Source organism: Uloborus diversus, chromosome 7, assembly GCF_026930045.1.
Source record: "Uloborus diversus isolate 005 chromosome 7, Udiv.v.3.1, whole genome shotgun sequence".
Taxonomy (NCBI): domain Eukaryota; kingdom Metazoa; phylum Arthropoda; class Arachnida; order Araneae; family Uloboridae; genus Uloborus; species Uloborus diversus.
Window position 1 is genome coordinate 123,072,036 of NC_072737.1, and position 27,950 is coordinate 123,099,985.

A 27,950-nucleotide genomic window follows, 5' to 3' on the forward strand; every position below is an offset into this window, starting at 1 on the left:
TGATGTCAAATTTTCTATGTTGATAAATTTTCTCAATTCTCTATTTTACCTAATGCTGCTAGCAAACTTACCCCGCAATGGGACAAGTGTGAGAACTCTGCAAAGGTTAAAAATAATTACATAAAAAATATACACGAAACAAATTAGTGTAAAGAAAAAGAAACTTTATTAAAAATGCTATGCAGATATAAAAAATTAAAAAATCCAAGCAATAAAATAATTTTTTAATTGTGAAAATACAATCTTTAAACTTAAACGAGCTGATGTGTGCATCACATGACTTCCTTTTACTCCAATTTAATGTCGTTTCCCCATTACTGGCAATTTTTATGTGATTCAATAGTTTACTCTCTAAATATCACCAAAAGTGGCCAAATTAAAACAGATTTTTTAAAAAAATGCCAAATTTGCCGCCAAGTTGGCGACAAAACTTGACGACCAAAAGACTGGCGATATATCTCCAAGTGTCCGCCAAATTATAATAACACTTGAGTTTACATTGAAATTGACAATGATTCCCCCCATAAAGGGGCAAAAGACCCCTTTAGAAAAACCCGAATGCAACCAAAAGGGGAGGTGCACAACTAGACCCACTAGGAGTCTACGTACCAAATTGCAACTTTCTAGGACTTACCGTTCTTGAGTTATGTGACATACATACGCACATACATACATACGTACATACAGACGTCACGAGAAAATTTGTTGTAATCAACTCGGGAATCATCATTATGGATATTTCGCATGTCTATACATTCGTGTGCTCGAGTCGAAAAAAAAAAAAAAAACTCAATATTCATTCGGGGGTGAGTAAAGTGGAAATTAAGGTCGATTTTTGAGTGAACATTTTTTTGCGAATGCAATACTTCTCTTTTTGTAAAAGAAAGTAAAAATGTAAAATGTTTGCCAATATGCTCTGTTCGCCCCTATCACTAATATAAAACTGTTTCATCAGTGTTTTTGTTTTAAACATTTATATTGTGTACATTTAGCATATTTTTGCTTAATAACAAATGTTAAAATAGAAGAAAAAATTTAACTTCATCAAAAATCTTTTAAAAAGGTCAATTTTTTGCACTGTTTTTGGGACATTTTGGAATATAAAGAGCTTATCCAAGATGACTAAAACTCTAACGGTGATCCATTGATGCCAAAAGGGAAATTCGAGATCCCAGACGTTTCAAAATTTGAAAATTCTTTGATTTTTTCTACTCCGCCCTACTGTAGAATGTCAAAGAGACCTCACAAAACCAACAGCCTCGCAGGAGTTATAGCCTTCGTAAAAAATTACTTCTCACCCACGGAGAATTGTTGAAAAAATTGAATTAGTTTTCTATGTTATTCCTCTCTTTAATTTCGCATAAATTACGTTAAAGGATGGATGAAAAATGTCCTCACAAAACTTATATGGTAAGATTTAAACTCTCCCGAGAATGTCGGCAGGCGTTATATGTTGCATATTCAATTATATGTTACGTATTATGTGTCTCAGATTCAAAATCTCATAATGAATGATGTAAACACGCACGATAATTCTGACTTTATGGACATAAAACACAAATACTAATAAAAGACTACTAGTAATGCAAAATGTATTTTATTGCAGAATAGTTAAAAAATTTACACATAATTCAATAGCTTCGTACACATAACTCCATTATTTTGTGTACCAAATTATAATTACATTTATTTCAATATCCAAAGAAATACTTATAACAATATAAACATTCAATATTCACAGAAAACGTTTTATTATGTTAAATTTACAGCACAAACACTTTTAGTAATAATTAATCCGTTTAAATAATTATATTATGAGTTTCGTTGAAATTATAATTTGGAGCAAGGGCATAATTTAAATTTTTTTCCCTCTTTATATTTTCTCTCTCATAACAATGCTCTCTGTTAATCATGTTGTTCCACGAAGAAGAAAAATTCAATTATGATTCGTTTAAGTTACAATGAATTCAATTACGTTTTTCAAGATTCTTTGTTGTAAAATTCAGAAATTCTAATTCGGAAAATTTAATTTGCTTTGCGGTACTGAAAAAACAACTTTTTTAATTTGTAATAAAATAAATGCCAAATAAGTTAAAAAGTGTCTAGGTAGACAGACCAGTACGCTGTATTTAATATTACAAAAGACAACGGAAATATTACTCTTGAGATCTTGTCGACTAAAATAGCACGCTGTCTATGCTTATTGTAAAGCATAATAGGTGTTGCCTTTGGAGGGTGACCACAGTTTCTTACGGTAGTCATGTTTTCCTGAAAATTAAGAATACATTAATAAATACAATTGCTATAAAAGTTTTAATAGAATGGGATCGTTTCCAAAATTTTAAAAGTATTTTTTTTTCTGAAAGAACATGCTTAAAAACATAGGATCTGACCATTTTTTAAATAATTTGTTTAAGTTTAATATTTTTTAAAAAAATACTTAAATCGGCGCGCTTTTATTGTTTATGCTTCTGCCCGATGACATAGCAAATGATGAAATGATATTCTGTGTTGCCATTCACAGAGCAAAATATTTAATTCGCATCTTTACTCACGTGTATTGGCAACGATATGGTTGATAGCAAGCGTAGAGCGCAATATTTAATTCGCTGATTGATTATCATAGCGTGGAAATGCGGTAGAAAGATGCGCCAAAGAGAATCATTTCGGAAGACCACGCCTTGTTTGAAAAATCGGACATTTTAAAAAAATAATCAAAAAAAAAAAAAAAAAAACTGTTGGGAAAATGAAAGTATTTTCTGGGTCCATATTATTATTATTATTATTATTTATTTATTTATTTATTTATTTATTTATTTTTTTGCTTATTCTATCAATTTCAGTGACAAAAAGTAATACTTTTGACTGAAGGAAACAACCTAATTATAGAATGGGGTTGTTTCTTTCAGTTAAAAGTCCTACTCTTAGTCACTGAAATTGGTAAAATAAGCAAAAAAAATAACATAAACCCAGAAAATACTTATATTTTCCCATCATTTAATTTTAATTAATTTTTTTAAATGTCTGATTTTAAAACCAAAATATTTCATCGTGTGACGTCACAAGTGATGAAAACCACCTTGTTTCGAAGCACGTCGTTGTCTTTCCTGCCAAGAAATCGCCTTTTAATGATTTTTTTCACCGCGAGCAATTTATAACAGGAATGAGACTTGTTAGCTAAATAAAATATCCATTTAGTGAATTTTGGCAGTGACGTCAGCAGCAAAAATGAAAACAAAGGTTGAATGTCGTTTAAGATTTTAAGAGAGAAAATAAGTCAAAATTAAGAAAAAAAGTGTTTTTGACCATGCTCTTTCAAAAAAAAAAAAAAATCTTTGAAAAATTGGAAACAACCCAATTAAACAGAACCACTTTTTCATTTTGGATGGTTTTTTTTCTTTTGTTTTTTGTTTTGTTTTTTTACTAAACAGGAAAAAAATCTGTCTAAGTTTTGTTATGAAAATACATTTTTTTATTGAAAACATGATTATAACTTATCAAGGCAAACAATGAAAAAAGATCATTACAGTGCCAAGATTATTTTCTTCCTAAAGTTGCCTTTATTCGCACTTTCTAAGCTGATAAAAACGTCAGTAATTATCGTTTACAGAATAGGAAAATAAAGGTTCAACTTTTTTTTTTTTTTGGAAGCATGAGGATATTTGGGTCCCTTTTGCTTACTTATAAGTTTTATTAGTATTATTATTATTATTATTGCTTTAACTTCGGTTCTTGCTTTTGTTTTTCGCGTTCATGAGTTCAACGCGCACCCTCCTCCGACTCTTTTTTTTTCCATTGATATTTCTTAAATCGATAATTGATTCAGATTGCATTTAATGTTTCACATTTTCAACCATTATGGCTCACATTTCGTTTTTGGCGTTAGAGTCATAAAATTTTAAATAAAAGTCAATAGAACCATCGAGGTATGCACTTTGCAGCGAATATTTTTGGAATCCGGAATTGTTCTTTCAATATTTCGTTTTTAAGGAAAACAGTTATTGTAAATTCCTTGCTTTGGAGATACAGGCATCAAATTATGGTAACAGTGGACGGTCTTATTTAGAGTCTCAGGTAGAGTAACTGAAATATATGTTTAAAAAATAAAAATCTTCGAAGATCCCGATGGATCCCGAAAGGTATTAATTTGTTTTGTGTCATTGTTATAAAATTTTAAGGAACTTGATCCGACATTCAAGTAGTCTTCTCCATTACGATTTTGTTTCTCTCGTTGTTAAAATATTTAGCTGTGAAATAATTAATTACACTAAAAAAAGTTCTATTTTTGCATTGAATGAAAAGCTAATATTTGCTCAGATTTACTCATAGGAGCAAAAGAATTATAAGTAAAAATGTTTACTTGGATTTTTTCAAACAGAGAAAGTATAAATGAATTATTACAATATCAGTTCTAGATATTATACTCTAAAAACTTGAACGTACCTGCAATGTATTGGTTTAAATTTTAGACATTTGAACGCATTTGAAGTGAATTCTGAGCCCCTGTTTTAATTTATATTTTTTTCAGAAAATTCTGTCTTAATAAAAAATTAGTAGGTTGTTAATCATTGCTTGCCAGAGGAATAGAATTGTACTGTTTATTTTCGTCAGCATACGTTTTACCATTAGGAATCAACATAACTAATTCAATGCAAGTAGTTTTTTTAAGGTATCATAAAGGCATTTTCCCTCAGCACGGATCCTGAAAGGGGCCTTGTGGGGTTATGATCCCCCATCCTTAATCGACAAAATATTGTCTAAGACAACACTTTGGAGACGTTTATTCACCATTTTGATTTCTTTATTTCTCTTATTGGACAATTTTATACGACAACCTCATGTTTCTTGCGTGTGAACTCTCGTCTTAAATGTACATTTGAAAAAGTTCTATTAGTAATAATACATTTAAAAAATGCTATGCAAATCAGTTATTTGTTTCAAGTCCACGATAAAATTCACTTTACGAAAATAGCACCAGATGAGATCCATCAAATGGCACCTATCACACTTTCATGATCCTTTTTCTGCCAATCCAAAGCAATGAAAAAGCCTAAAATACAGTTTTTTTAATAGTTAAGCCAGGATATCTCCAAAATGAGAACCAACTTACTCTTATACGAAAATTTTCTTTACATTTACAGGTAGAGTACTTTTTTTTAAATTCTCCAGGAAAATTCCTTTGTTTATCAGGGTTATGATTAGGCAATTTAGATAAGCAACGGCTGCAGAAACTGATCCGCAGAGTGTAGCCTATCAGCGATTACTGCGCCGTTACGTTTTAAGGGCAAAAATCAACCTTCATGCCTAAAAGTAAATACAAAATTCATTTTTACTACGCCTACAACAGTTCACTATCAATTTTGATCGAAATGTAGTGAGGTAGAAAAAAATTAAATAGAATGGATTGAATTTCGATCTCAAGAGATGCTTGCACACATAAATAATTGATGATGATGCTAATGATGATGATGATGTCGTGTCTATGATAATGTGCATTTATATGGCTCCGAAGCTGTCGTAGACAGCCTTTGCAACTTCAACAGCCTTATCTGTATAGAGTAGGTTCACTGGGTCTTCTTCTAAGCCAATGTTAAAAAGTTTGGCCTGGATTGCTGGACAGCTGAAGATGTGTTGACGAGACAGTGGGATGTCATCTGGGTAATGAGGACAAAAGTTGGTGTAACTCGCAGAAATCCTCATCTTCTTTAAGTGATTTGTCCTAAGTCTGATTATAATAGTCGATATGGCTCTGTCACAGTTCAAATCCGGAATGGAGTTTCTTTTCGCTTGTTGACCGATTAGTCTTCGGCCAGCAACAGCGTTAGCGTCAACGAGGGTTAGGGAATTGGATGGTTGAGGAGCATTATGGGATGCCTTTGCGAGCTCATCGGCCTTCTCGTTACCAAAAATATTTACATGAACCGGTATCCATTGTAAAATGCAGGATCTTTTCGCCACAATGATTTTGTTTGTGAGCTCAATGATCTGATGGCTAAGTTGACAACATAAATAATTAAGTATGATTAAGAATTTTAGACTGGCAACGGTTCCTAAAGTTGATCTGTTGAGTGTCGTCAATTAAAACTGCAATATTCTAAAGGCAAAAACCTACCTTTACGACCAAGGAAATATATTTGTGGTACGCTGTCTACAAGAAGATTGTCAGTTCTGAACGAAAAGTAGAGATGTAAGGGGTAGTTAAACAGAGTTGATGGAACTTTGCCCACAAATGGTGCTTGCGCATATACAAGTGGTTAAACGGTCTCTTTACGGTCTGAATCACACCATAGATCAAAATTTGTATCAAGTGACTAACAGTATGTTTGGACTGAAGATAACGAACCCCAAATTTTGGGCTGAAGAACGTTACATGATTTCAGGACAAAAAAGGCATTAAAAAGGAAAATAATATTTTTCTTTCTAATAACAGAAGAAAATCAAACTTGACGACTGTCAAAAAGGCCTGGAGGTACACTTATTTTAACAGGATGTTCCTAAAATACTATTTTTTTTTCAAAAGTAGAAATAAGTTTATTTTTACATAACATTATATTCTTCTTTCAAGGGAGTTTTGCGACAAGGATTTTTGAACATTCTTGTCAAAGCGTTTATTACAGTCGAAACGATGTTTAAAAATTGAGAGAAGGACAGTAATATACGATAAAATTTTTATAAATGTTCCTTTACAAAGACTACTTCAATTTTTATAACTATTATGTTTGTGGAAACTAATCCTAACTATTTCAAATATAAAACCATGAAGCTTTATGTGACATTCTTACCTGAAGTTTAGGCACTAAAACAATGTTATTTCGAGGTGATGAGTAACTATGCAGTCCCATTCCAGCCTCCTCGATGTACTCTTCAGCGATTTCACCAAGTAGAATGTTCACCACAGCATATTCCATGAGTGAGGCAAACACGAAAACAGTGCAAGAAGACATGAATATGTCGATAGCCTTGATGTAGGACACCGGAGGAAGAGATTTTTGCGACTGCGCATGTTGAGTGGACAGTGTAAGCAGAGAAGTTACACAGAGAGTCACACGAGCTGGAACTGCTTCTGGTTTGATCCAAAATGATATCCAAGACATTATAACGATGAGGCATGTAGGTATGTATGTGTGAAACATGTAGTATCCCAACCGCCTTTTTAAGGTGAATGTCACTTGGATGCATGTAAAATTTCCTATACAAAAGAAAGAAAAGTATTAGCAATTTTACCATTAACCGTTTTCTTATCAAATCGTTAAGTATGCCAATGCAATCGGGAAACATCTTACTTACTACTAACTATAATTTTATCAAAGATATATATATATATATATATATATATATATATATATATATATATATATATATATATATATATATATATATATATATATATATATATATATATATATATATATATATATATATATATATATATATATATATATATATATATATATATATATATATATATATATATATATATATAGGTCCTTTGTTACTCAGAAATTCATTCATATTTCTTTTTCGCTCTTCCTTGGGGGGGGGGGACTCCTATTAGAGAGGGATTCGTCAGAAAATCCGTGAAATGAAATGTTTAAGTCTATTAGTTAAAAAAATGAAGTTTTGGAATTTTTAAGAAACTTATAGAAGCATAATTGGAAATTTTTAGTGTTAAAATTGCTCTTTTCAACACTTTGACGGAAAATTCAACATATTTTTCCCATTGAGAAGATACAAAATGGAGGGAGTGAAGGTTTTCTTTCATGAAACCAAGACCCCAAGTCACGTGATAGATTTTAAAGAAAAGCATTGGAAAAAATCAGGTTTGTTTCTCTTCTTTCACGCAAAACGTGTCAACCATTCGTCGTTGTTAAGTCACGTGACTCGGAGTCTTTGGGTCATCTTTTGCGAAGCCAGTGATTGGACTTGCTGCCTCCATTTTAATTCATGCTCTCAGATTACCCCCCCCCCTTTATTTAAACCTGAATGTTAAACGTGCATCACTTGACACAACTTTTACTTACGTGGCAGACCAAACAACACAACTACTAATAGAAGAAAAGTATAAAAAACCGCTTTGTATAAATCGGAGAGAATCGCCATGACTGGGACGATTGCTGCATCTCTTGTATTTATTTTTGTATTTGATAGAAAACTGTCAGATACGTAGCATAGGTGCAAAATGAGATTTATTTTACTAGTGTTATAGCGTGAGTCCTGATTCGATGATTCATTTTGAATGTACAATAATTATTTTGAGTCAAGAGAAATTTTTCTACTGAATCTTTTAAACACCTAACAGAATTATTCCAGCCAGTGTTGGACTTTTTTTCTTAATAAAGCCAATTCGCCATTTTTATAAACCGATAAAAAACATAATATAGACTAAAATTTTCACAAGGATTTTTTTCTTTAATTTTTTACGAATCATTTGATATAAGTACACAAGTTAGAGGCCATTGAATTTGACATAATCGAGATATTATACGCTGAACAACAGGTCGGCCTTATTTGGTGCCCTTACCTTATATTTCCTTAAATCCGTGATTCGCACTGCTTCAACAAATTTTTACACGCGATAGCAACCAATTAATCTTGATGTCTTTGGATGCTTTCTACCAGTTCTAAAACATCTCAACATACACTGCACAAGTGTTTTAAAATTTCCAAACCATTATTCGTTTTAATCTGTACATACAGGGTGTCCCAAAAGGTCGTTTACAAACTTAACATGCTGGTCTGCCATATCATGATGAACAAGATTTGCATAGTAACATACGTTCGCAAGCCCAATGCTGGCGCACTACGCACACCAAGTCAGGCACTAACGGATGCAGAACATGTCGCATATTTATTACACAAAGACGATTTTACACAACATTTTAGTTTTCAAGGAAGACTTATAGCTGTTGTTTAAATTTGCTGCCTTTAACTGTCAGACACCGTCGCAACGAACGAAGTACCGACCGTCGTAATAACGATCCATTCTGACAAGATTTCTCTGATCGCTGTGTTGTCGTTGCAACGTGATTATGAGAGCTGGCAGGACTCAAATTTTAGCAACTGCTTTAAGCTTTCCTAAAAATCTAAAATGTTGTATAAAACCGTCTTTGTATAATAGATATGTGACATGTTGTGCATCCGTTAGTGTCTGACTTTGTGTGCATGGAGTGCGCCAGCATTGCGTTTGCGAACACATGTTCCTATGTAAATCTTGTTCATCATGATATGACAGACCAGCATGTTAAGTTTGTAAACGACCTTTTGAGACACCCTGTAGTATTAAATCTAGCGAATGACTCCATAAAATGCAAATTCAACATTGTGAATTGTTTTTAAACTCTTTTGTTACTAACTGTTACTACTCTTATATTTCAATGTGTCTGAATCATTGATGAAGTTAGTAAAGATATAATAATATCCATAACCTCCAAAAGCATATTAATTATTCCTACATTAACTGCATTTGCGTAGAAAACGTTAATTCAAACCAATGATACTGAAGCGGTTGTCTAAAGGCAAACTTTATATTTTCTCATGAAGTTAGTACGAATAAATTCCTCCTTTAACAGTTTTTTTATTTATGCTGCATATTTATTTTAGTGTCTCAAGCAACGAAACTCGTTAATTGTTGAGCAATACTATGGCAGAAAAATTTAAGGTCACTGAATCGCTCGTTTTAATAACAGCCCATTCGAGTTTTATGCAATTACGCTAGATAATTTCGAGGTAGGGTAGACCGACCAGTGAGTGAACACCACCCAGTGAATGAACAGCGCGTCATTTGTTTAAAAAAATAAGCTTCCAAAATTTTTCTTCTAATTAAATTCACTACAAAAGCGTTCTTTATTAATATTCTAAGCTATCTGACACCTGATTGGTTACTTTGGATACGTATCTTTTTCCTAGAAAAAATTTGAAATTTTTACTGCCGTGAATCGTTCTTCCTCTCTTTCAAAATAATAAGGCTGGTTTCGTGCTAGCAATTATTTTGATACATATTATTTTTATGAGATAAATTTTATTTTTTAACTCTACGAAAGAAAAATTAAGTATACATATTTAGGCTATGGATTTAAATTGTTTCTGTCAATGCAGAATTCGTAGATTTTCAGGTAGAGGGGTGTTCAGTCACTGGGTACGAAAAATTGCAAAACCCAGTGAATGAATAATGACAAAATTTCTTTTGATTTAAAAAGAAATTTGAAGTTTCTTTGAGATATTTTCATTTTTGTACTTTTTTGTAATGCAGATAGTTTTATATGCTTATTTATTTATGTATTTCATTATATATTTTATAATTTCTTTATTTTTGTCTTTGCAAACAATGCATTTTTTACTGAGTTTTATCTTTTATCTATCTGTATCTCTATCTATATATTAACCTACCTACCTACATCTATCTTTCTATATCTTTATCTCCCTTGATAGATAGACAGGTAGATAGAGAGATAGAGAAATAGAAATATATATATAAAGAGAGAAAATAGAAAGTTAGATATGTATGTATGTTTGTATATAGATAGATAAATAGATAGAGGAAGATATAGAGATAGATATATAAAAAATAAGAGGTAAATAGATATATAGGTATATAAATAGAGATAGAATGTCTAGGTAGATAGATAGATCGAGAGATTTATTGATAGATAAATAGATAGGTAGTGGTTAATAGATAGATAGGTAGATAGAGAAACTTATATAGAGATAGATAGCTAGGTAGAGAGAGTGATATAGAGACGGATGGTAGATATATAGACAGGTAGATAGACCAATAGATATAGATAGGTAGATATATTGATAAGGAGGTAGATAGATAGACAGGTAAAAAAGCAGGTAGATAGATAAATAAATAGATTGATTAGGATAATAGATTGGTAGATATTTAGATGTACAGACAGATAAATAGGTAGATAGTTAGGTAGATAGACAGATAAATAGATAGATAGATAAGTAGGTAAGTAGATAGATAGATAGAAAAATAGATAAGTACATTGATAAATAGGTAAATAGACATAGAGATAGACCAATAGATGTGTAGATAGAAAAATAGATATAGGTAGATAGATAGATATAGATAGTTATATAAATAGATAGATAGATAAATAAATATAGATAGTTATATAGATAGATAGATAGATCTCAAAGAAACTTAGTTTCTTTTTGAATCAAAATTTATCATGTTCATTCACTGGACCAATTTGTGTTCATTTACTGGTTCGAGGTGTTCATTCACTGGGTCGTTGTGCCATTTCTTCTTGAAACACCTACAAAAGTCGGAAGCGGTACCATTTAAGTTCCCGCGATTTTTTAGAGATATTTACATAGATCAACTAAAATGTTTTAACTATTACGATCTGTATAGTATAGAATTTAAAATTACTAGGATTTTTAAAAAATGAAATTGTGCTTAACTGTTCATTCACTGGTTGGTCTACCCTATGTCACCAAATTATTCTATCTTTTATCTTTCAACTGGTTAGGTGAGAGTGTATGTAGCCCCAACATTACATTCTTTATGCACTCTACAAAATTTAGCAAATTAAACCAGGAACATTTTCAATGATTTTTGTATTGTTTATCTATTTCAGTAGAACTGAAACAGTATCTTAAGCGACATAAAGTACATATTTGTTTATCTGGAATAGCTGGCACAATATACAATACGGATGATCAAAAATCCAGTTATTCTGGATAGTATGCGGAAGAAAAACGCAAATCCTTAAATTAGCAGACACACCGTCGCATTGGGGAAAAAAACTATTTTACAGTAGAATTACATACAATTGTTTAAAAAAGAGATTAAAAAATATCAAAACAATTTTTCGCATAATTTCTTAACAAATAATTGGTCACGTTCTTCCGGTTAAAACACGTGTGTTGTTTGAATTAAGCACGGACAGTTTAACGCTTTATCATTAAAGTTCCAGCAACGGTGTTTATTAGATTACCATAGTTAATTCTGCAATCTATACAGGAGCTGTACATTTGAATAAAATAATAAACGAATGTTACCGTATTTATAGTTACGTTTCTACAATTGTAATTTAAAATTACCTATGTGAACATAGAATTCTTTTAAAGCTGCAAATTTGATTCGGATAATCCGGAAATCTGGATAAACGATCACCGGATATAAACGAGCTTCTACTGTACTTACTAATATTATGTCACACATGCGACTATTGCGAAACGCTTAAATGCAGAATTTCAATTATTCTGGGATTTACGACACCCATCTCTTCAGCTAACCAAACGGCACAACCTTGAGGGTCACGGATTCGGACAAAATTCTAGACATAGGTCGATTCACACTAGGTATGAACCCAGGTAAAGCGGTTTGACTGCATAGGCCCTAGTTCGGCTGCAACGGGGGTCCAAAGTTGATGACTTGCACCCAGAAATGCAACGAAGTTTCCTTTAGAGTTACCATTTTTACCTATTTTTCTGCTATTGCACTGCAGTATGAGCCATTTGTATGCACTTACTTCGAATTAAAGGCGTTGAATACTAAGTTTTAACAAATGGGTCTCAAATTAAAATTGGATACTACTTTTAATTTCAATAACTTGAATACGAAAATAACATAGTTACAGGATATTTATCGTTTGCAAGTGAACCTTATTATATTTTCGTTTTATATTTAATCACTTGAGAATAAAAAAATATTTATCGTTTGCCAATAAAAAACGTTTACTTTAACTAATTATTTATCGTCTGCTATCAGTAATCAAGAATGACAAGAAAAAAATGGGACAAGAGAAAAAGCTCTGATTTATTGCACATGGCATATTTTAAAAAATTGTATTGGGAGAAAAAAACACTGCGCCGAAGTTTGAAATTCCAATGGAAACGCCATAGCATTTCTGGGGCCAAACTAGCAACTTTGGACCCTCTTTGCAGCCAAAGTAGGACCTATGCACTCAAACCGCTTTACCTGGGCTCAAATTTAGTGGGAAGAGACCTATATCTAGAATTTCGTCCAAATCTTTGACCCTCAAGGTCGTGCCGTTTGGTCGTAAGGATTAATTTCGCACATAATTTCATTTTGAGCTTTTTACTGTCTTATTTCATCTTTTACCTCGCAGGAAATATTCTATTTTTCTATATTTAAACTTGCAATCTATGGTTCATATAAAATCTTTTAAAAAATTAAGTTGATCTTATGTACTTACCTGTAGAATAGTTCATTGTGCAATCTTCCAAAGACGATCTCACTAAATTATGCTGTGGTAACTCAATTGAATCGTCTACAACTAGAGGCACATCTTGTTCCCAATCAAATACCAAGTCGTCTGTTGTGTAGGACACTAAAATTTCGAACGCATATTCAGTAAGCATGCCGATAAATGAGTTTAATAAAAACTTAGTTAGTTTTTCAAAAATTGAATGGAAATAGAACGAATATGAAAGCATAAAACACAGTAAAAGTAATAACTATTGACAAAATGATCTTTAGGGTGTAAAATTAACTTGTTTAAATACGAAAAGTAAGCATTTTTTTAACTTAAATGATATGGAATTATGACGATGGGTACCTAATATTCACCTTTTTTTTTTTTTTTTTTGTAATATGAAATAAAGACATTAAAATGCTCAGAAGTAATTCAGATTATTTTCGTACCCATACTTATAGGATAAAAAAAAAACTATTTTTATTTTTACTTTCACTTTTATTTTGATATGTTTTTTTAAAAACTTTCTTGCTGAAATGGCTATTAAAGGAGGTTAATGGAAAAAGTTTTTTAACAGCATACATCTCCTTATTAGTTTATACAAAGGAATGCTTTTAATTCAAATTAAGGATTTTTCTTTCTTTTTGCTTTTAATTTGCAATCACTTATTGTAATATAGAGCATAAAACACAGTAAAAGTAATAACTATTGACAAAATGCTCTTTAGGGTGTAAAATTAACTTGTTTAAATAACAAAAAATGTTTTTGTTTTTGAAATAATGTTCTTTATAATTCCAAGTGTCATTTTAGTAATCCTTGTTGTAACAAATGATTTTTTGGTAAGTTTCCATAAATACCATTTATACGCTGCATAAATTAGATAAATTACTTCTTTTACATTTTAATTGTCTATCAGTAGTTAATTTATAGAATACGTAATTATTTCATTTCAGATAAATTGTTTATTTTACACTTTAACTGTCTCTCATTAGTTAATTTATAGAATACCTAGTTATTTCACAGAATAACTAGGTAAAGTGTCAAGTTAATAACATATTACCCACTTTAACGGACACGATCAGTTACTTCATGGAATAACTAGGTATTCTATAAAATAACTCCTTTATATACTTTAACGGTAACATATATACATATTTGGATAGAAAAAAAAATACTTGCAACTTTCTATCTTCATGGAACAAGTTTGCGTATCGTGAGGATATGCTTCGAACTTCATTGAGCAAGATAACAAAAGTGTTAGTCTGCAAATGAAAATAAAGATAATGTAAATGAAGAAGTTTAAAAAATAAACACAAATGCATAATATAGTAAAATAGTTCGAGTACATAGCGGCGATGATTTGCTTTTACTTTTCAAATTAGAGTTGCAAACACGTTTACAGATTCTTATTATAATCTTATCTATCACTATCTACTACCCTTCTAACAATATTCATGGCATTTAATAGACAACACTGACGTGGGCAAATAAAGGACAGTAACTGAAAATTTAGGGCCGTGGTGGCCTGATCGGTAAGGCATTGGACTTGGGCTAGAGGGTCTCGGGTTCGATCCTCGCTGGTCGCAGATCCACCGTCGTCATTAATGGTGACTGGGCGACGTTAAATATGCTCGTGGTCACAATGTACTCCAAGTGAAACGATACCTCTGGGGGTGCCAGACCAGAAAGTTATACGGCTCCTGGACTGGTTCTAAATTCTCGAACTGTTCATAAATGACACCACCATCTCCACCAGGCACGCAGTCCTTTATAGTTTGAGGATTAGAGGTCCCTTTGATAGTTGAACTGAAAATTTTGCGTTTTTGTCATCTGATGTACATTACCTTTATTGTACAAGCTTGCCTATTTGGTTTCCGCTGAAAAAAAGACCCTGTTGTTAGTATTGAATCCAACACACATTTATTCAAATATCTCGAAAACTTATTTCTGCAGATACTGCCGTTCACCTGCCCACAAGAGAACACTCTACATTTATTCTACTAAAGTAGAAACTATCAGTTGCCGCAACTGCGTTTCACTACACATATCTTATGCCTAAATTCTCGTCTTTGCAACCTACAGAAGTTGCAAGAAAATCGTATTCCGAACTAATCAGTGGAGTATCCAACCTTTGAGTTAGATGGGAGGGGGATAGGGCGACGTTTTTAGACATTCAGAGGCATAAAGAGCTGTGTGTGTGCGTGGGGGGGGGGCTGCGGGGCTGCTACTTCTCTACATAGTTTTCAATCTTTATAAATGAAAAATCAATAAAAAATATTCGCTAGTATTTTGCCAACTTTGGATAAAAATATTATTTTGTTTTTATTTCTTATTTTTCTTTATGCCTTTGAAAAGTATGCAGGGTATAGATTGAAGTAAAGGCTTCTATTCTACTAAAACGAGGTTGAGAACCCTACAGTCACCAAAATTAGATTTTGTACATTGTCTAAAATTCCGTTCAATGCCTATTTGTTTTATAAAAATGAAACTGACACATCGAAGCTTAGATTTCTTGAGCTCCCATATGAATAAATCCCTGAATCAAGCATTGATATATATATATATATATATATATATATATATATATATATAGAACTTACTTAACCATGTATAATATAGTTTTATCCCCGTACAGCCATATGTAATGATTTGGTATCGTCATTTCTTGGAACGTAACCCTTTTGGCATTTTTGAAAAAGGAATCAGGTCTCCACATTTTTTTCAACCAATTTACAGGAAGCAGGCGATATTTCATTGTCATATTCTCTGGCAGTCGTAATCTGTTATCTTTCCAGCTTTGCGACATGAAAATATCAGCGACATACGTCTGAAAGTAAAAAGAAGCGCAAAATATATTAGTTTTCTTCATTCATTAAACAGAAATATAATGTTTGTTAGCTGTGCATGTACAGGTTTCATGTAGGCTAAGGTTAATTTTTAAAATATAAGCAACCATTTTACAATTCGGAAGATGATCTGTTGATCTTTTGTTGTCGTACTGCATCACATGTTGATATAAATTCTTTCAAATAAATTTCATTTGACATAGAATATTTTGTTACGTGTGGAATACAAAAAATATGACTTTCAAAGGACCTTTAGGTTACTGAAGGGAACTGTATATGTAATCAAAACTTAAAGGAAACTCAGAACAAACATCATCTACTTTTAGCATAAACTTGGGGACTGCACCAACTAGCAAAATATAACACACTAGCTGCATTGCCCGGTCTACCTTAAAAATAAATGTTGTGTCAAGTGACGTATATTCAACTATCAGGCTTAAATTAAGGTCCCTTTATATACGGCTCTAGCTTAAATAAAAGAAAAAAAAAAAACATCACGCAAAATTTACCTTTCAAACAATGACGACAGATATTAAAATACTTTTAAGAAATTAAAATGAAAAAGATAAATTTAAAAAGCGAAACCATGGCAACACAGAAGAAAATAAGTTTAAGAAATTAAAAGAAAAAGATGGAAAGAAACAATGTATTAAAAAAGCGTAACCTTAAGAAATAAAATGTTTACCATCTTGAATGGAGATGAGACTTTTCGAACTTGATTTAAAAAGTCTTGTGACTTTTCTCCCTTTGGAGATATTGAAGCTTACTTTTTCGACCTTAGTCGAGATAGATCTGGAGTAAAAAACGTCGCTTTTTACAATGGTGTCAAAAACAAAACTGTGGGACACTTCCTTCACTTTTTATTGACATATTTAATGAAGAAAGTAGTGCCTAAATTTCAGCTAAGCCTAAAAAAATCGAGCTAGAAACGCAAATAACTCCAGCCGAAATTAAATTAGAGCATTGAAACAAATTGCGTAGAACGCGGAAAATTCTACTCTTTCCAACGATATATAATATTACTATATGCAAGTAATTTTTCACCCCCATATTCGGGAATTTATGCGAAAATTGGGCCTAAATTGGAATTAAAAAAAAAAAAACTACTTATTGAAATTTTTTCGAACTTTTTCGAGCAAACCTTTCCGGTGCTGAAAGAAAATTTCAGCGAAATCGACCGGGTAGTTCTCGGGTTTTGCGTGTTCACACAAGCAGACGCTTTTTGGAGGTTATTGTTACTTTTGTTTTCCTGGCTTTTTTTCCCCTTCCTTGGATAAACATACCCTGGACATCTATCTATATTGTAAAATTTAATCATGGACCAAATTGTGATGTATGGCTTCAGGAAATCACTTAATTCTGACACGTGCTCAAGAAATTTCTACACTCCTGATTATAAAACGTTTTAACACATTTTTTAATTAAAAACGATTCGAGAAAAGTAAATGGCTTTTTGTGACGATTTTCAAACACATTTTTTGGACTAAATTCAAAAGTTTCGGCAAAAAACTTGATTCCTGTGATATACTACTCTCCTTACTCTCCTGCTGTGTCTTCTACGACTTCTATCTGTGTTTCAAGCTCATGAAACCATTGAAAGGTTTAAAACTGTATTAAGTTTCCTTGAGCAAGTCTCTCTCTGAGTCATTTATACTAAGAAAATGGTGCGCAATGGCTTCGCTGTTATCGTGCTCTACCAAAGTTGGGAAAGCTTTCGAAACACATAGGAATCTTAGTTCCTCAAATTCCTTAAGCATACACGTTACCATTTGTCAGTAAGGCTTATACTTTCAATTTTTCAGTTAAATTTTAAGATTACCTCATAATTTAAAGTTTTATTTAATATAAATTTTATTTAACAAAAAACATGATGCAAACATACCATAGATCCTTCGTCTATTGTGTCCAAGCTGAGTACAGTAACATGGAACCGAACTATAGTAGGGTTGTCTAAAAAGAAAGAAGCTGGAATTTTATCAAACAAAAATTCAACATTAAGAAAAAGAAAAAACTAAAGGGCATTGAAATAAATAATTAGAGGGTTTTGTTTAAGTTTAAATACATGCAAATGTACGCCTTGAACTTGAGAGAAAAATTGTAATTGTTGCCAAGTTCAGATCTTACTGTACATTGAGTAAAAAAAAATCAAAACATGCAGTTTTAATTTTCCAATAGTACAAGTACAACACATATTTATCTCTTGTATTAACGTTTTTTTCGCATTTAAATCACTGAAGTTTGCAATTATTCGGAGTTTTAATATTTACACACAGTAATACCTTTTGATACATGTAAAAGGGGGGGGGGGATTTTAAATGTCGACGAAACTGGGGATAAACCGTATTGGCTCCAGTTGTTTTCTTGTTAAAATAATACACATTTTTATTTTCTTCTTGTTATCATTGTTGTTATTACTATTGTTTTTGGTATTACTGTTAATAATAATAATAATAAATAATAAAAATAATATTGAATGATAAAAATAATCATATTAATAGTAAAAATAAATATTAAGAATAATAATAATAATAATAATAATAAGGATTATCATAATTAGTAATGCAATAATAATGTAAAAATGCTGCAGATAAATAGAACATTTCCAATATGAGGAATACAATTCAACATTTCTAATATGAGCAAACACGATTCAATCTTTCTAATATGAACATGTCGAGGACAAATATTTTGGGGTTGTTTCACTAGAATTCTAACTAGCAGTGCTTGAACAATTCTGCAGAGGCTTTGTCAGTTTTATATGAAAGTTTCTGAAACATAAATTGTTGAAGTCAGAATTCACAATTACTAGTGACACTCAAATCTTTTGCAAAGCAAGAAGTTAACTAATTTACACTAGATTAAAAAAAAGGAATTGGGCTCATTGTTTTTTGTTTAATTACACAGTTGTGAGTGAAGAAACATCATCTACTTATGGGAAATAACTGTCATGCGAAAGAGAAAATCAAATATAAAACTAGTTACTTATTTTACTAAATAAGCATGTATACTGCACCATTCTCTTTGGGTGGTTGTAAGTTGTCATACTCTTGCGGATTTTCAGGCAATATGCTTTCAAACTCTAAACTTTGTGACCTATTAGGATAAGAGCAAGATACAATTTTAAGCATGTAAGCTATTAGTGGCTAATGTAAAAAATAGATATTTGATAGAAGTGTGCATAAGTAAAGAGAAAAAAGAAATACCGTTACAGTATTCTTTAGTTGCATCAAGTTTGTATCTCGTGAAATTAACGCGTGTTTGCTAGTTGGGTTATTTGTTTCGAATTTTAAGAATAAAGAAAAATCAAGAATAAGATAAAATAATTATGTTTATTGGACCATAATTTATTTCATTTTGTTATTAGTTGTGTTAACTATTTTTGGTAAAAGAAAAAAAATAATATTTGGAAGGTATGTGCTTGAGTAAAAATAAACTCAAAAATAATCTTACAATATTTGAAGTTGGTTTAAATAATGATCTCGTGAAACTCTCGCGTGTTTGCCAATTAGGTTATTAGTTTCTTATTATAAGAATGAAGAAAACTCTAGAATATTATAAAATAATTATGCTTATTAGGCCATGATTCATTTCGTTTGGCTATTAGTTATTTTATAATGGATAAATGATAACGCATTGAACTCTTACAGCGTGATTTTTGTTAACGTGGGAATTTGTAAAAACAAGGATAAGGCTGGATAACCTTGGATATCAGTTCCTTATTTTAAGAGTATAGAAAAATCAAGGATAAGATAGAAGAGTTAAGTTTTCTCGGCCGTAATTCATATAATTTGGTTATTAGTTATTTAACAATAGATAAATGATAAGTCATTAAACTCACAGAATCGTTCTTAATACTGTGGAAATTTGTAAAAGCAAGGATAATGCTCGATAACCTTGAATATTAGTTTCTTATTTTATTAAAAAATAAAGATCAAGAATAAGATAAAAAGATTATGTTTATTAGGCCATTATTTTTTTTGCCCATTAGTTATTTTATAATACATAAATGATATAGTTTTAAACTTACCGTATCATTCTTAATACTGTAGAAATTTGTAAAAACAAGGATAAGGCTGGACGAAGATTGGGATTGAAAACCATATTTTTCAAATTTGAGTATGGATGTCATTGATCTAAAAAAAGCAAACCATTCCATTACCAAGTGCTTTTCCCGTTATCAAAAAACTATAAATATTAATGCGAAGTAAATCTCTTTAATAAACTTTTACGGAGAAATGCTTGAATATGAGCTCAAAGGAGAAAAAAAAAAGCATCGCTAATAGTTTATTTTACAAGTTCGGGAATGCGTCTGATCATTAAAAATTGAAAAGTTCACGCATTCAAATGGCCTTACTTTCTGGTGAAATAGTTCAAAGAAAATATTAAACACGTCATTTCACCAGAGCTTTCAAAATAAAAGCATGAACGGAAGAAAAGCTGCTGTTTCTTTTCACACCGACGTAACCAATTTAAAAATGAATCGAAGAAATATTTCTTGCCATTCATTTCCAAGAATTTCTGCAACTGAAAAGTGGAGAAAGATTTTCGTTAAACTGCGCGTATTTAAATAGAAGTCAAAAGACACATTTTGCATATTCTTATTTAAGTTTCTGCTTAGTGACTTTTCTATTTCTTCAAATGCTAAAACTCTGCGTCGCCTTTGAATGGAATCATTTCAGTTTCAGAATTCAAAGCCGCTTTTGCATTTTACTTTTAATGCACAATACATTTACAAACAAAGATACTTTTCAGTTGCGATATTTTACCCTTACATCTCATTTTTCAGGAAACACAAAGTAAAAATTGACTCATAATTCACAACGTACTTTTAGTAAATACAACACAAAGTCAATGCTTTCTATTATGACATTCAAAGGACTAAAAATTTGAAGTTGTTGTTATAAAACCCTAAGTCCTTTCTTTTTAAAAACGGAACATTTTAAACTTAACGGTTAATTATAATTTTTACCCTTACATCTCAGGATTAAGGACACATAAAGTAAAAATTGACTTGTTATTCATAACATAATTTTTGTAAATACATGATGTTCATCTCTCTTGATATAAAATTCAAAGGACTCAAAATTTGAAGTAGTTTTTTGTAAAAAGCAAAGTTCCACTTTTTCACAAACTCAACTTTGGAAACGCAAAGGCAAATTGCTATACTTTACCCTTACATATGAATATTAAGGAAACATAAAGTAAAAATTGACTATACATTCACAACGTACTTTTGGTAAATACAACGCATAAAGTCAATGCTTTTTAGTATGAAATTTAAAGGACTAAAAATTTGAAGCAGTTCTTGTTAAAGGCACGGTCCCGTCTTTTTAGAAACTGAACTCATTACACTTTGCGGCCAATTGTAATATTTTACCCTTACATCTCATTATTTAGGAAACATAAAGTAAAAATTGGCTCATCATGCACAACCTACTTTTTGTAAATACAACACATAAATTCTGCTATTTGGTATGAAAATCAAAGGACTCAAAAATTAAAGCATAGATCTTATCGAAAGAAAAGTACCGTCACTTTAGAAACTGAACTTATTAAACTTAAGGATCTAATAAAATATTTTACTCTTACATTTTATTATTCAGGAAACGTAAAGTAAAATCTGACTCATCATTCTCAACATACTTTTAGTTTATACATAATGTCAACAATTTTTGGTATGAAATTCAAAGAATTCAAAAACTGAAGTAGTACGGAAGTAATATAAACTGAACTTATTAAACACAACGACAAACTGCCATATTTTACTCTTAAATCTCATTATCCTGGAAAGTAAAAATTGACTTATTGCTCTCAACATTCTATTCGTAAATACAAAACATAACGTCAATGGTTTTTGGCATAAAATTCAAAAAATTCAAAATTGAAGTAACTTTTGTAAAAAGGAAAATACCGAATGTTTACAAAGTGGTCAAACGCAATGTAATATATTTAAAAGAATCTTTATTTTAGTTGGACAGGACCTAAAAAGCCTCCCCCCCCCCGCCAAAAGGCAAACGGAAAATTAAAATTGAAAATACTTTTATCACTGGCGTAGCGTGTGGTGACGTTAAAACGCATAGCGTTTCTATTTTGAAAAGAATCTTTCAATGTATACTTTTATTCATAACAGCATAGGTATTTTAAAGCGCAAAAAAACATTCTAATAAATTCGACAAGGGTTGCATATTGGAACGAAAGTTCGAAACAGACATAAAAGAAAACGATTTCAGACGCTTAAGCGTTACGGGGGATGTGAAATACACGAGCTATGTGATTTTTTGACAGGTCGCCAAAATTGCATGCGGTTTTTCATTGACATGATGCAGAATGATTTGCGTCACATCGATGTTTTCCAATTCTCAAACAGTGAGAGGTACACTCTCAAAAACCAGCTAATTTTAGCATTTTTGGGGCATTTTTTATCTTATAAAATACAGGGTTAGCAAAGAACATCCCGGTTTCAAACATGCATAATTTATAAAGTATTATACTTAGCACTAAATATGATTCGTAAAATAAAAAAATAAACTGCCGAAGTTTCTTTTCGCTCACAAATATTCGATGTGTGGCGCCTTATATAACGCGACACGCATCTGACATACAATAAATTTTGTAGGGTGTCCCTGTTAATTTTTCGTAATGCTACACGTATGCGTTCTTTCATTTCTTACAATGTTGTAGGCAATGATGATGTATAAACACTATCTTTGGCGAAACTTCATTAAAAAAAAAAAAAAAAAAATCAAATAATGTTTGGTTTGGGGATATGGCTGGTCCACACATCAAGGAGGAATTATCACAACCTGCACTGCCAATCCAGCTTTGCGGAACGTCAGTGGCGCAGCGAAATAGGGGATCTAGGAGTAAACTTCCCACCCAGAGGTTTTGGTTTTAATATTGCTGCCAATCCTAATATAGTAGTTAATACACATGTAAGGAATATTGTGACCAAAAAACCCACCCAGAAGGAATTTCTGGCTGCGCTAAAGCGGAACATGTACATTTAAGTATTTGCGTAAGTTCGAAAACACTTGGACCGTTTATTTTTATGTATCATTTATAGTGGTAAGTGTAATATTTTATGAAATAAAAATTTTCAAAACTTATATATAGATATTATTTTATAAAAATATTCTCCACATCGCGTTTCTTCGTTATTTTTACTACTTCAGTGATAATGATCAATGTTTGTAAGAGGTTTTTGCTATCTCTACAAGACATTTCCCACGAAAAAAGTTAACCAACATCCCTTAAGCTATCCTTGCTTTTCTGTATGAATTTTTTCTAGTATAAATAAGAAAAACAACAATCAAGGTAAACAAACCTCCTTTGTTGAGCATGATTTGTATTAAAAAAATCCGACTTCAGTTTTTAAAAGATAAGCTGTTACTAATTTTGAGTATTTTAAATAGCTTACATAACATACGTTTTACATAGTTTAAGAACTTTATCATATTGAACATTAATAAATAGAAGTATAAGTTTAGACATACGCTTTTCTAAGATAATACTTCCCTTACACAGCTTCCAATCTGAAAGTGGTTCATTTGGGAGATTTACGGTTATCTGAGCTCTGTATCGTATAATTCAACTAATCTCTGAAACTGCTTACCATCGTTAAGAGTTGAATTCCCTGAACGTAAAAGCTGAATAAACTTTACTGTTAACGATGGTTCTTAGTAAAATCTCCTCAGAACTAGAGCTGTGAGCAGTTAGACTAATATACATACCTAGAGAGCTCATTTGAGCTTAAAGACGTTTACTTCCAATGGACCATCAGGTCCGTAGAGCAAAACAGTCTGTTTACTAATAACGATAAAGATTATTTTACTTTTTTGTAAGCTTAGTTAAAAATGTTCAAAGGTGCTGTAGTACGTCTAGATGATTGAAATTTAGAATTCTATATATTTTTAATAAAACTAAAAGGTGTATTTTACATGCATTGAATGATTGATGAAAAAGTTTCCAATACAAGAAATGAGCAAGAAGGGATGAACAACTCAGAAAGTATAATAAAGTAAATAATTTATAATTAAATAATTCAAGGACTTGCACTATTCGAATGATTATTTCTATATGGAAAGTTAGGGGAAGCTGTTGATTCCCATTTTTTTTCGTGTCTATATCTTTTTATTACTTTTACGGAACTAAATCAAACTCACATTACATATTTAGAGCAGTATCTTCCCCACGAAAATTCTATGCTATTTTAAAAATTTATTTATTATAATGAAATGTATTTTTGAAAAACCAAAATTAGGAAAAAGGATCAAGTCTTCTCCATACAAGAGCACTTGATCACAGCCTGCCAGATACTGGATCCTGGGATGGCGGAATTGCTCTTATAAGAGGCTTACATGCAAGTTAAATAAGACATTACTGCAACATCTTTAGAACTTATTCATTAAGAAAAACCAAAGTCCTGCATTAGGGTGTGTGTGTCCTCCCCCCCCCCTCAAAAAAAAACGAAAGTTAATGTTTCAAGTCGCCTTTTAGGTCCAAACAGTTGAAAAAAAAAAAAAAGCTTCATATAATTTGAATAACGGCAACCCGTGCAGACTTGGAACTGAAAACATGTGTATACTACGCCGAATCGAAATTTTTTTTCGAAAATTTGGAATCGCTCTCTTGCAATATTTAAGTCTTCCACATTGTACTCAAAATTTAGAATTTTTTCAAGTTTTAGTTAAACTTTGCATTCTAAATATATAATTTTTTTTGTTGTTCATATGCAAATTTTGATTTGAAAATGTGTTCGCAAATGATTTTTGAACTTGATATTTTATTGAAATGTATATGTAATTTTTTAAAAGCTAAATCGAAAAAAAAATTTTTTTAAAGAAAATCATAAACTTTAGGCCTCAATTTTAGGATGGTCACCTAGGTATTTTGTAATTTAGATTAATATTTTTGTGGTACATGTGGAGCTATAGGGGCGACGTTTTATCAAAATGAAATTTCGAACTTCCATTTTTTTTATTTGGCTTAGTAAACAGGTCTGGCTTAAACTTTTGGGTGCAAGTCGGTTGCCGCTGTTGATATTAAATGAAACTTTTTTTACAATCGTTTTGACCGTTTGGCGTTTTCCGTTTTGACGTCTCGTTTTCGAAAAGGAAAAATATTAGAGGTCGTGCGACTTGAGGCATCGACTCTCGTATTTTTTTTGGGGGGGGGGGGTGACACTCCATCGTGCATGTTATATTAAAAAATGAACAAACTAAGAACAATAGTGATTGAAACTAATGTTTTCCAAACAAAAGCAACTATGTAACAGAAAATAACTGACATTGCTAATGCAGCCTGAACTTTCTCATCTGTCCTGATCAAGTACTCCATGAACAGATAAATATTCCATGAAAATGGAGACAAATTAACAAAAATAGGCATTTTAAACTTTTGTTAATTATCAACATAAACTATAAATATAACGTTTTCTATTACTAATATGTAAGAGAAGAATATATATTAACTTGAAATAAAAACATAAATGTAAATTTTATATGTAATCCTTTAGCAGCAGACGAAATAAAGAATTTATAAAATTTTATGGCAAGTACTTTTAATAAATAAAATGCAATGAATTTTTAAGACGTAAATAAAATGTCTATTCAAGAAACAGAAAAAATTATTTCAGCCATTTTTAGATGCCCGAGAGTCTAACATTACGGAATAAAGAAACATTACTCAAAACTTCAATGCTTAAAAATAACAAATTATAATTACCTTACTGTATGACGAGTTTTCTAAATTAGAGCTTTTCGTGAGCAGCAAAAGCTCCCTACGGGTATTTTTTAAAGAAACAAATTCCGTGCAGGCACGTTGAAAGAGAACTAAAATATTAGCTTATTATATGAGCTATTTATTTTCCATTCAGAAAAATTAACTTACAGCCGTACATATAAGCTCATTATTTTTGATGCTTTTGGCTCGGCGCATTTGAAATTTTTAATCTAAGTTAGGCTCAGTTTTTTTTTTCGTGCAAAAATAATGAGATTGTTCTTAGGGTTTCAAAATCGAATAGGATAAGCAAATTTTGAAATAGCATGCAATTTAATACTTAAGGCTAAATGGTTCATTAACTCACAAAATCCTGAAATAATTGGAAATTTCTACTAGGAGAGTAATCGCATTTAAGCTCAAATAAGAACATCGGTAAATTGTTCGTGCTAACGCAAATTAAATGCTTAAATACTGCTAACATAACAACTTTGAATTTATGCCGGAAGTAAAGATTTTTATTTAAAGTACAAATTAAAGAAAACAAGTTTAACTTTGTTAGCGTAAGTTTTATAAAGATTAACTGCGAGCCATTTAAAAAGTCACAAGTATTTCACAAACTGTGCTAAACTTTAAAATAAGCGGGTGATTTGAATTTCGTATTAGAGTACAACCTCGTTTATCCTCCGGATTAAATCTTTGATCTTGTAACCTCCGAAACAAATTTGTAGCTTAAAAAAATATGTTTACATCAGAATTTTTTTCAAATTAGTTATTTATTCAAACAGTATTGCACACTATAGAGAAAATCCAATTACAGTGGCAAATAACATAAAAATAGGTCAGGTTGTTACAAACTATCCGCGCTACATACGGTAGGACATTGTCTTGTTGTAATACTGTCTTGAAGGCTGCCAAAAACAAAGACAAAACAACAGGCTACATAATTTGTATGACGTAGTGGGGGGTATCTGCACAGATATTACAAAAATAGCTTAGTGAAACGAGCTCAATGTATCATTAAATAATACTGAAAACATCTGCTTTCTTTAGACTTAGCTGTTTCTCTTTATTTTGTTAATACAAATCTAACAGAATCTACCTTCTGAAAGATACCATTTTCAAAACTCTGGACAGTTAAAACTGTAATCCATAACAATTTTCTGTTTTTTATATTCAAAGAATGTGTTTTTTATAATGTTTTAATTTATAGATTCATTTTTACCGAGCATAAAGATAATTTTGACAGCAGTTGATACTTAAATAAAAATGTTACTGGCCGTAAAATGAATTTTTTTTTTTTTTTTTTTTTGCATGAAAGAATTAAATATGAATATTTTACATGCATTTCATTTTTAGAATTTGCATTTTAAATAAACATTTAAATAGAAAAAGCTGAATATTTACTTTAAGAATTATGCAAAGTTGTTTCAGTTTTTATTATCAACCTGTATCAACTATTCAACGGTAAACTAATTTTAATATTCTGTGTTACAACAAACTGCTACATTATTTAACATGCTGTTTTACTAAGGTATAAAAGTCGTACCTACAAATTACGAAGGAAAAAAGTGGTAACTGCGCAGATACCACTTTTAAGGCTTACTATTTGTCACTTACGTTCGAATTGCCTTAGCAAACAAAGCAAATTTGCAGTTACGACTTTTTTCTTAAGGCTTTTTTTTTTAAATATTTCGCGTTCACAAATCGCCAAAAAACTTGAGATTCAGGTAAATTAAATTACTAACGAACCACCTGGTGACAATAACTCAATTTTGATAAAATGTGCAGATACCACATCTGTGCTTCGCACGGCAGCATGGTACTCAATGACAGCCTCAATGACAACGAGGGCTAAGTCACACAAGTTGTGGAGTCTGTTGTTGTGTCCTTGTTTTTTGCTACCCAAATTGTGGTCAGAAAATGCACTACTTACTAATAACAAACTTGTAACAGCCTGCCCAGATTTTACATCCTTTCCTTGCTGGTAGCTTGTCCAGAACTGAATTTCATTGAGCACCTAAAGGCTCATATTTACGAGGCACAAACTGAGGACCCCTGGCGATCTGCGGACAGCAGTCGATGTTGCTTGGTTAAGGGGACCTCAAGAAACCATAAATGAGTTCATTGAACGCATTCCTCATCAGACAGAGGCCTGTATAGCTGCCCAAGGTGGGAACATTAGATACGGAATTAATTGGTTAATTTTCAATTA

At 31.4% G+C, this 27,950-nt stretch overlaps 1 protein-coding gene across 1 annotated transcript in view; it reads right to left on the reverse strand.

The window, feature by feature from the left end:
• Positions 1–1,611: 1,611 nt before the first annotated feature.
• Positions 1,612–27,950, reverse strand: part of LOC129225514 (glycine receptor subunit alpha-2-like) — a 71,190-nt gene continuing 44,851 nt past the window's right edge. The window contains exons 2-9 of the mRNA XM_054859943.1: positions 20,046–20,151; positions 19,032–19,111; positions 17,901–17,968; positions 15,773–15,999; positions 14,352–14,434; positions 13,173–13,307; positions 6,783–7,189; positions 1,612–2,268 (exon numbers count right to left, since the gene is read on the reverse strand). Of these exons, the coding sequence (XP_054715918.1) occupies positions 2,092–2,268; positions 6,783–7,189; positions 13,173–13,307; positions 14,352–14,434; positions 15,773–15,999; positions 17,901–17,968; positions 19,032–19,111; positions 20,046–20,119 (1,251 nt within the window). The 5' untranslated portion in view covers positions 20,120–20,151 and the 3' untranslated portion in view covers positions 1,612–2,091. The remainder of the gene's footprint in view (positions 2,269–6,782; positions 7,190–13,172; positions 13,308–14,351; positions 14,435–15,772; positions 16,000–17,900; positions 17,969–19,031; positions 19,112–20,045; positions 20,152–27,950) is intronic.